Here is an 11,094-nt window from a genome sequence, read left to right on the forward strand (position 1 = left end):
AGACAGACCTTCATTTTTTTAACAATTAACTAATTGATTCACATTGTATTTACAAATTATAGTTACATAAAAATGAACCAAGGTAAAAGTAAAAAAAAATACCGTTAATAATTGTTAACCCCACAAAATTGCCTGTCACTAAAAAAACTGCTTATGTTAATGTAACAATAATGTGTAAATACAATGTGAATCAATTAGTTAATTGTTAAAAATAAAGGTCTGTCTGTGTTGCCCCATTTATCACAAATATGATCACATGTCGTAAGTGGGCTATCGTAAGTGACATGCTTTCACTTAACATAAAAAAGTCATTAGGCATGCAGTTTGTTTCATCCAAATACTAAAACCAAAAGTGTTACTTTAATTAAACAAACAAACAAACAATCCGTTGGTTCGAAACTCCCACACTAGGCATTCTTTCCCCTTTTTTTGGTGTAGTGACGTGTAAAGTAGGTGATTTTGGTCTCCTCTTCCACTTCTTATTAAAACTAAGGGGAATTGTGTCAGTGAGCGCAATCTTCCACTATTTCATCGTCCACTGCTACGCAATCACGACCTGCAGTAAGACCTCCCTGTCGATAGGCGTCCTAATATGTCGTTGTGCTTCCTTACAAAGAACCGGGGAAGTACATCCGTCTCACATGTAACCCAAGTGACCTCAGGTTTCAATGCGTGCTCTCTGCATCTAAAACATTTTGAAGCTGTAACACACCATTGTGGTTTATTCACAATTATAATTTAAAGCTTTTAGACTTGCGTCATATTTTAAATGGCTACCATCCAGGAGCTGTCTCCAGACTCCGGCCGTGTGGAGACACGACCGCCCGAAGATGAGATCGAGGGAGATGATGAAGATGAAGAGGTAAGTCACTTGATTGCTTCTACAATTTTGCCTGACCTCGAGAAATTTATGAAGACAATGGACAATGTGAAGAAACAGACCAAACACAGCTTGTTTGGTGCTGGCATAGTGAATATTAGCTATTTAGCTGGCCAAACTGGCATGAAATGAAGAGCAACGTAACGCTAGCAGTTTGAGTGTTATATATATATATATAATACAGTGTGATTATTCGTGTGTGTGTGTGTATATGTGTATATGTGTGTATATATATATATATATATATATATATATATATATATATATATACACACACACACACACACCACACAATTTATTATAAATAAATTACTCTTAGGTTATAGCGTTTGCCCTTTTAATATCAATGTTACCATTTCACATACAAAGTATATTTCATTGCACACTGTCAGTAGAAACCTTCAGCTTTTACATGCTTTGTGAGGAATAAGCATTTTCAGTGTGTCCTGAGTAACCATTTTGGCTGGTGGCGTGGGTTTTAGAGTCTTCATTTTCTGATGTAATGCTCCAGCTTTTATTTCTTCTCTCCCAGCTGGATGAAACCATGTTGGAGAGGTTGTGGGGTCTCACGGAGATGTTTCCAGAATCACTGCGATCTGCAGCTGAAGTATCCGCACAGTGTTCGCTATCTGTAGCCAAAAAACTTTACAGGTGGGGTGCTGGCAGTTGACCTTACAATTAAAACTTTTTAGGCTACACATTTCAGCATCTTTTTTTTCCTTATTGTGCTCTTGTAGTTTCTCCCGCTCAGCTCTATGGGTCGGCACCACTTCCTTTATGATTCTGGTTCTGCCGGTTGTCTTTGAGACTGAGAGGTTACAGCTGGAACAACAACAATTACAACAGCAGAGACAGGTAAGTTGCACCAAAGTCCTGCATATGAACCTTCCTTGTGATATCATACCCACCTAACTAGGGGTGAGCTCTATGACTGAAATCTTATAGACAGAATAAGTATTTTTATATCATAGTATATAATATATATAACATAGTTATTTTTGTCAATAGTTTTAACAATTGTTGGTAGTAACTTCACAAACCAAAAGATACAAATGAATCCATAAATTAAATAGTCTTATGAAATCAGTACAAAAAGAGCGTCACATTACCTCAAAACTAATGTAATAATGATATAATAGGTTGTTCTGACACTAAGTTCTTATGGGATGAGCCATATTTAAAGCTACAGACTGCAACAGTTGGGTTCTGGATCCCATTTGTTTTCTCCATATCACAGCTTGTTAAAGCCGCAGTTTCCATCTAATCTCTAACCTTTCTTCTCCTAATCTTGCATATAGCTTTAAAATACAGCATTCTGTGCAGAATTCAAATGGGTCCGATAGGCGGGACGCTTCAGATTCTAGAGAGCATTTGATTGGACAGAAAATCTAATGAGAAGCTGAAGTCCAGAGCGATGTCATCAAAATCATTGATCCATATTGGCGGAAATGAGAGCATAAGATTTGAATGTTTAGATATTCTAGATGCGATTTAAGTTTTTATTTTTTTAGGAGCACACTAGCTTATAGATAACAGTAAGGCTAACATATTCATACTAAAAGCCAAGAAATTTAAATTGATTTAATTGGGTCTTTAAATCTACATAATTTAGTTTTTAATTTGAATATATAATTCGTAATGCTTCATATGATTGTAGTTCTTTTCCCTCAATAAAGTTATATAAAAAGTCTTTTACATTTGTCCTTTGATTTTCAAATACTTTTTTGCTTCAAATCAAAGTTTGTAATGTTATTCACCTCGTAGCTGGTGAATAAATCGCCTCACTTCATATATCATCAAATAATGTGACACCAAAAGTTTCCTAGCTGCCATAAACATTTGAACTTTACCTTACACATCCCTTAAAAACAGTTTCTTCCTCATATCAACTTGTTTGGGATACGTTTATAACACGGTTAGTTGACTAGGGAAGGAGGAAGCGTCAAATGTTCAACAACTTTAATAATTACAAAACTCGAAATAAACGAAATGCCCATCTCGGACAACTGCCTCACACACATAAACATAACGTAAATGTCCAGGCCTGGTCCTCCGTCGTCGTTCCTCCCTTTATGGTTCTGTAGCTCCTCCGTGAGAGATACGAGACTCAAGCCGTTCTCACAGCTCTCGCCCCCGCCCTGCTTGCGACAACGTCCTACTGTAGTTTTGCATTATTTCATGTTTCTTTGTCGCTCCAACATCTAAATAATGTAAAGCAGTCTTCACTTCTCTTACAAATCTTTGGTTAACATGTTAAGTATCTTTTCATTGAAATGCCTTTTGTAAAAAAAAAAAATATATATATATATATATATATATATATATAGAAAAAATGAATCAAGCCTTTTTCATTTTAATTAATGTGTTTTACGTTTCTTTTTCATTAAAGTATGAATTAATTTCTCATTTGATTTGTCATTTTCCTTTTAATAGATTTTGTTGGGTCCAAATGCTGGCATGTCTGGAGGAATGCCTGGAATGATGCCTCCTGCTCCTGGAAAGCTGTGATGATGTATATAATGTAACATCCATGAGTTGTAGAAGAAGGGGAAAGAGAGAGGGAGCAGGAACTGGAGAAAAGAAGATGCTGTGGTTGGTCAACAACAAGAAGTTTTTACCCTGTATAGATTCTGTACAATGGAGAACTTGATGACTTTTTATGAACTTCCCTCTCTCTCTGCCTTTCTCACAAAAACATTCTGCATAGACTGATGTCCAAGCTCTGACCTTTTACTTTTTTATTATAGCGATCTAACAACATGTCTTTCAGAGAGAGACTATGGCATCTGTTGGAAATATTTTGACTGTGTGCATTATATTTCTAAGAGAGTGTTAACGGTGCAATGTTGGCCATTGTAATGCCGGATCAACACTGACGTTGTAGAGAGTCTATAACAGCATGTAAAAGATCTGTAATATTTATGAAGGCACGCAAAGCCAATGTTGATTGTGAAATTTTCTCTGTCTACAAATTACGGTTGTTTCTTGTTTTTGGTTCAGAAATGTTAAAAACTTAAGAAGGGGTTCTCTACCAACAGTGTCTTTTACAGGTAGAACTAACATCATGCAAAGCTTCTGCAGTGTTATTCCACAGAAAAAGCCATACTGCGTGTAGAATCATTGTGATATATTTGAGAAATAATGTTTCAAAACAATACTTTCAATAGTGAGTGAACCTGTTTGCTCCACCTGATGGGAATAAAAACAAGTGCTCCTCTGTCCTTCTTTTGTGTAACGGTTATACTTTATATTACAGAATGACTTGAATATTTTGAAGCGACAGAAGAGATGATGTGCGGCTCACTAATTCATGCGAAATGTCACAAATTTCAGTTGGAGACTCCAATGATGATTGAGCAAAATAGCATAGGTTACCTCAACCTAACATTAATAATCATTTAATACGTAATAAAATATTCCCACAGATTATCAGTCAACAAAGTTTTCCTCATAAAATAAATTATTGAATTCTGAACCGTTTACTACAATTAATATTTCTGCCATAGACCGATATGGTAAACGTAGTACGAGTAGTATAATAGTATGCGGTTCCGAATAGGTGGAAATGACGCAACATCAAGGAATAACGTCAATTTAAAAGTCCTCTAGTTCGTAAAAAAAATTACATTGATCATTTACGCACAAGAAATATAGAAAATATGTATGATTATTTTACCCTTTGATTGGGAGAATAAAATAGAATACATGAATTTGAACGTAGAAAAAAAATAATTTTATAAAATAAAAGGAATGGTAAAACTTTTTAAACAGTTTTAGGTTTAGATTGAATAAAAATCAGTTACAGTGTGCTTGGTCTGTCAGACTGCCACCAGGATCATAAAAAACCTTTTACATTTCAGGTCGGTTTGGTAAAATAGAGAAAAAGGAACCATTTAGATGTATTATAAGTAGTAGACGTAGTTTAAAAATCACAACAAAAAACCTGAAACTTTAATATGCGTGTGGCATTCATGACCATAGACATAATAAATACATATTTACATATTGTATTTATTATGTCTACGTTCATGACTATTAGAGCGCGGGAAAAGATTCGCGCCGCGCGCTGAAGTGTCACTGAGCGCGAGATCAGTGACGTGAGACGTTTCTTTCAGCTTTCTCTGAGGAAAAAACGTGAGGTAAAATGTCATGTACATTCATTTATTTTTGTCAAAAAAAGTTATTTTGAACCCTTATGACGAGGAACACGACACTATAACTGTTTATGTGATATCCACAGCGAGAGTTAAGACCAGTTCTTTTGAAACAGGCTGCTAACAGTAAACACTAACGTTAACTGATTAAAGTGTAAGCCGCCACTTTGAAGATTTACCTAGATAATTAACGTTACCGAATGTCTTCGCTAACTAGCTAACTTTAATTATGTATTAAATTGTAAACTTTCTTTTTAAATCATCCATAGTATGAAAGTTTTGGAACAGCAGGCTTTGGAGGATGAGTCGGGGTACCAAGAGGATGAGGTGATTCACATTCATTTCTATGCGCCAGCCAAATACAATTTTAGTCGTGAGGTCTTGTGTTTAATATTACGTTTCAAAATGCATTTAATAAAAAGATACAACTTAAAGTAGACATACCCATTTGTCTTTTACTAGTTTTTTTGTGTATACTACAAATTAATGATTAATTAATTTCCTATAAAACCCACTTAGGAATCCTTCTTTCAAGACATTGAGCTCTTACAGAAGCATGGTATTGTAAGTAAACTAATGTTATTATGAAAGTTATGATAATCTCATCATGACAGTGACTGATTCATAACCTTTTCTTTTAAGAACATGGCTGACATTAAGAAACTGAAGTCTGTAGGCATTTGTACTGTGAAAGGCATCCAGATGACCACACGTCGTGCCCTCTGTAATGTGAAGGGACTGTCTGAGGCTAAAGTGGACAAAATAAAGGAAGCTGCTGGAAAGTTGATGGTAATTTGATGTGAATTCTCGTAATTTGTTAGCATAATACATATCTTTCAATTGTATCCACATTATTCCTACGCCTCATGACGCTTTGCACAAAACAATTGAGATTATTCATGCATTCCACTGAATTATTAATGGTATATATTGTAAATTAAATAGAACAGACCACAAATATGCAGTATATGTTGACCTTTTTCATACTATTACCGCAGAATGCAAAAGGAAAAAAGAAAATAATCATGAGGAAAAGAATGCAGTGACTGAAAAGAGCTCTTGCCATAGATATTCTTGTAACATGTCAAGTTAAAATGCCAAGTGTTACGTTATTCTCATGTTATTCTTAAATAAAACATGAAAGAAAACTGATAGCTCATTGAGTCAAACTGACAAGATAAGCTTTATTTGTAAGGTAACCTTATGATTTGAAATTATTCATTTCAGTCTTTATGAATGGAAGTTCCCCAAACCGGAAGTGCCACCCATAATTCAAAACGTAGTAAGATCGTCAGGAATAAGGTGGATAGAGTTAATCTTAAAGTAAATGTATAAAATGTTGTCGTCTTTCTTGTAGACATGTGGATTTCAGACAGCATCTGATTACATTATAAAAAGGAAGCAAGTGTTCCACGTCACAACTGGCAGTTTGGAGTTTGAGTAAGAAATAACATATCTATAGCTCTAAAATACTGAGCGCCTTGCCGATGACATGGAGGAAAAAAAAAAAGATTTCTTGGTCATGATTTAACTAAAATGAGTTCAAAAATATGGACACAAATGAATAAGTTGTGTGAACAAATTTTTTATTTGTGGCTTCAATATCTATTTCCCCCCATGTCATGCTAGGGCTCCGCACTAAAACCTACCTGTTGTTTTACACAGGGCTGAACATTTTGTCGAAACAAAAAAGTCATAGGTAAAGTCATTATTTTACACATTAATGAAGAATGCTTTATTCATATTTTGTTTAGCAAACTCCTTGGAGGAGGTGTGGAGAGTATGGCCATTACTGAGGCTTTTGGTGGTAGGGTGGTGTTTTGATTATCAACCAGAATTAAATGCATTTTCCCATACATCAGTTCTACCAAAATTACATGTTTTTGTCTTTGTGAATCCTTTCCCGTACCTACAGAATTCAGAACTGGAAAGACTCAACTCGCTCACACACTGTGTGGTAAGAACAATAATGTATTTTGTATAAATGGTATATTTCCAATTTTATTGTCATTTAAGACCATTAATGTCACTCTCTTTCTCTTTTTCCCCCAAGTAACCGCTCAGCTTCCTGGTGAATATGGCTATTCAGGAGGAAAGGTCATCTTCATTGATTCTGAAAACACCTTGTATCGTTTCTGCATTTGCTTTTTTTCGTTGTGTCAAATTGATTTTTCTAAACCTATACAATATGGAGAATCCCTTTTCTGCTTAATAATTGTGAACACCAGTCGGCCTGAGAGGCTGAAGGACATAGCTGACAGATTCAATGTGGATCATGAAGCTGTACTGGATAATGTGCTATACGCACGTGCATATACCAGTAAGAACTTCCCTCTTTTTTTAAAGCTGAACTTTTTTACTTATAAACTTTTTTACTTGGTGCTTTACTTTGGAGTTTAACAGGCTCTTAATCATTTTTATTTTTATTATTTTTTAAAATATTTTCATTTATAGGCGAGCATCAGATGGAATTATTAGACTTTGTTGCAGCCAAGTTTCATGAGGAAGGAGGTGTTTTCAAGCTTCTGGTAAGGTTGAGAGATAGAAGAAAAACACTTGATCCTATCATTGAAAATGTTCTGAGATTTATATTTTTAGGAAGCGATTTTACTTGATCTCGTGGCCTTCGACAATGAATTTTTCACAGATAATAGACTCAATCATGGCTCTGTTCCGGGTGGACTTCTCTGGAAGAGGTGAGCTGGCTGAGAGACAGCAGAAGCTTGCACAAATGCTCTCTAGACTGCAGAAGATCTCTGAAGGTCTGTAAAAATCATCTTCTGTTATATAAATTAATGTGAATAAGACACTACTAAAATAATGGACCTGACATAGAACTTGATAGTAGTCAGTCTTATCTTCAATGAAGTAAGCTTGTGATTTTAACTTGTGATCTTCATTTTTCTAAACTTCACTTTATCAATAATATATATCGTTTGTAGAGTACAACGTGGCAGTGTTTGTTACCAACCAGATGACTGCAGATCCAGGGGCTGGAATGACGTAAGTAGGAACACAAAACAAATAGGAAAGGGAATGTTGGGGAATTTTAAACTGATTATTATGATTTTAGATTTCAAGCAGATCCCAAAAAGCCCATTGGAGGACACATACTGGCGCATGCTTCCACCACACGCATCAGCTTGAGGAAAGGACGTGCTGAGTTGAGAATTGCCAAAATATTTGATAGGTAATTTCAAGATTTTCTCGGTAACGCTTTAAAACAAGTTTCCATTACTTGATGTTAGTTAACTAACAATGAGCATTACAATACATAAATAGTTACAGTATTTGTTAATCTTTGTTAATGTTTGTTAATAAAAAATACAACTCTTCATTGTTAGTTCATGTTAGCTCATGTCCATTAAAAAATATTAACAGATACAACTTTTGATTTTAATAATGTATTAGTAAATGATCAAATTAGCATCATAACCTATATTATTTTATGCTTTAAAAATATTTGTAAAGGTCAGTTCTTGGGTCTTTAAAGCAACACTATGTCGTTTTTCAACCTTCATAATATATTTCCAAGACCCTTGAGATGGTACATCGACTTACAATAGGTTGAATGACACGTCTGCCGTAGCCTGATAGTGTATCGCTTTTACTGGAACTATGTAACTTCGGGTTTCGGGTAGGAACCCGAGCACAAAAAAACCTACAAAATTCGACTGCTTTACGGCATACGTCACTTCCCCCACCACCCCAACTTCCTCAAATTCTGACGTGAGAGCCCAACTAGCGTTTGATACCCGTCTGTATGTTGTTGTCATGAACCGAAGCAACAACTAAAAGGAAGAAGGCAAAGGTTTTGTCAGAGGAGACTAGAAGAAGAAAAAGGGAGAGTGACAATTTAAAAGAGGATCACTATTGGAGGGAGAGCAAGACAGTTTGAAGACGGTGAGAGTGTGTGCGCGCGACCGGTGTTGTGCCGAATTTCGACCCCCTGCCAAATTATTAACCCCCTCGTTGAAGTCAGTACCTGATTGCCTAATCCTAACCCCACCCCTAATCCTAACTCCTCCCCCACAACTAATCCTAAACCTACCAATGCTAGGGGGGTAGTAATTTGGCGGGGGTCAAAATTCGGCACAACACCGGCTCTCTCTCTCTATGCTCGTTCTTTCAGTAACATGCTGTCACAAGCGCAGCAGTCAGTCATCTATAAAGTGTTTATACATTTATAAATAAATCAGGGAGTCAGGGAGCTGACTACCGCGCAAAATGTAAAAGGCTGAATAACATGGCCTGGCCATGTTACGGAATCTATCTGGTCATCCATTTAGCTTCATGAATCAATTAATGCTAGTAGAGTAGCGAATTATGAATCTGGTAGCTACACTAACATGCTAGTTTACATGCAGGCTGATAATCATGTTTGTTAATTGATATTATAATATTGATGATATATGGCTATTACCTACCACGCAAACATCGAATTGAATTAGCATATCCGTTATGTAAAACAGTAGACAGGCTACTATAATGACGATGGCCTGTAAACGTGAGCTACACAATCTTTTGACGTTTGAAAAAAATAAAACCCATTAAATTATATTCATATGACATGCTGAAATATATGCCAATGTACCTGGGATGAAGACATTTCACACGCAACGCTGGCAGTCTGCCCGCGAGAACTCAAGACAGTATCGGCTTGCCAACAAATGCACACTGTATCCCCTGGTGTAACCATGACAGATTTTACGACAGTAGTAGAAGACAATACTGTTTCGCAACTGTAGGGGGACCCCGAGAGCAAAAACCGCAAAAACGACATAGTGTTGCTTTAAAGTCAGTACTTTGTCCCACTCGCCACAGCACAGACACTCTATTTCAGTTGGCATAGGTTGGCATATTCCCCCACACTCACACCACCAGTTCGTGTTTGCTCTCATCCTCACGTCCTCAGGCTGTTGAGCGATCGCAACCTCCTCCTGTCGGTCTATTTCCAAAGCACGCAGCTCCTCTTCTGTAAACTCTGGTTCGTAGAGATATGGTTCTGGATCTTAACTGTCTGAGAAGTCAGCCTCTTCGTCTCGCACAAAATCCCCCATGTCCATCGCCATTCACTATGTGTACTTTCAGAAAAATAGCCAGCTAATATTCATGCCGGTATGTTGACGGAAGTTGGGGAATTTCAGGAGTTGCTTGATATGACTGCGCCCAAGTAGCAGTGCTTTGCCTATGATTCACCCTAATATAGTCCCAAGTCAATCTCTGCCTAGGAAATCGCCTAGTCTTAATCTGAATTGCTATTTGTACTCGTTGTGATTACGCAGGCCACAAGAAGTAATTAGGTGGGCTTTTTTTTTATATCACATTTACTCACGACATGCTACTTGACAACAGGATTCCATTCATTAGGCTAAGCTAAGCTAGCGTCGGCACTGCCAAACTAAGACAATGCATGCACTGAGACAAAAATGCTTTTGCCCACTTATCTTAATGTAGGGGAGACGGTGAATAAGCCCTATTTCAAAAAACGTTGGAGTGTTCCTTTAACTAATGTAGTTAACTAATGTTAACAATAGCTCCTTCCTTATTGTAAAGTGCTACTATTTTCTCTTTTTGTTTCTCAACTAACAAAAAGAACACATACAATGCACAAATTATGCATCTGTACATTTATTTATAGATTTAGACAGTTATAGTATTTGATTATCATTTGATTTAAATGCAACCAAACCTCTGCTTTTCTACAGCCCAGACATGCCAGAAAGCGAGGCTACTTTCGCCATCACCGCTGGAGGAATAGCAGATGCCAAAGACTAAAAATCTACACAGAAAGCATGTTGCATAAATGTCTACATTTTGTTCAAGATGGAACCTGTTCAAGTTAACACAAACTAGTTGTTTATTTACACGTTTATCTATTGTCTATCTGAATATATATTGTATTTATACTTTGTTTATACATTACACATCAATATTTATAAATTGTATATATTTTAATTGTTTATTTATACAATGCAATTTTAACTGTAAATTAAAAGTATATAAAAACGGTTGAATAAAAACTAGTGCAGAGTGGTGACATTTTTACTGGTAATATAT

General features: G+C 36.2%; 2 protein-coding genes across 2 annotated transcripts; both read left to right on the forward strand.

The window, feature by feature from the left end:
• Positions 1-610: 610 nt before the first annotated feature.
• On the forward strand, positions 611-4,101 carry tomm22 (translocase of outer mitochondrial membrane 22 homolog (yeast)). The gene is made up of 4 exons (XM_077201154.1): positions 611-862; positions 1,413-1,531; positions 1,618-1,735; positions 3,314-4,101. Exons 1-4 carry the CDS (start codon positions 770-772, stop codon positions 3,386-3,388), a joined length of 405 nt encoding a protein of 134 aa, XP_077057269.1. The 5' UTR covers positions 611-769; the 3' UTR covers positions 3,389-4,101.
• A 591-nt stretch (positions 4,102-4,692) lies between these two features.
• dmc1 (DNA meiotic recombinase 1) lies at positions 4,693-11,058 on the forward strand. Its single transcript, XM_077201144.1, has 15 exons — positions 4,693-4,740; positions 4,920-5,019; positions 5,304-5,361; positions 5,554-5,598; positions 5,677-5,823; positions 6,392-6,474; positions 6,789-6,841; positions 6,950-6,991; positions 7,088-7,160; positions 7,263-7,354; positions 7,489-7,562; positions 7,682-7,796; positions 7,977-8,037; positions 8,108-8,224; positions 10,743-11,058. The coding sequence occupies exons 3-15, from the start codon at positions 5,305-5,307 to the stop codon at positions 10,810-10,812; spliced, it is 1,029 nt and encodes a 342-aa protein (XP_077057259.1). The 5' UTR covers positions 4,693-4,740; positions 4,920-5,019; position 5,304; the 3' UTR covers positions 10,813-11,058.
• The last annotated feature ends 36 nt before the right edge of the window (positions 11,059-11,094 follow it).

The sequence above is a fragment of the Siphateles boraxobius genome, unplaced genomic scaffold, assembly GCF_051911475.1.
Source record: "Siphateles boraxobius isolate OS27281-9 unplaced genomic scaffold, OSU_SipBor_1 46, whole genome shotgun sequence".
In the NCBI taxonomy this organism is placed as follows: domain Eukaryota; kingdom Metazoa; phylum Chordata; class Actinopteri; order Cypriniformes; family Leuciscidae; genus Siphateles; species Siphateles boraxobius.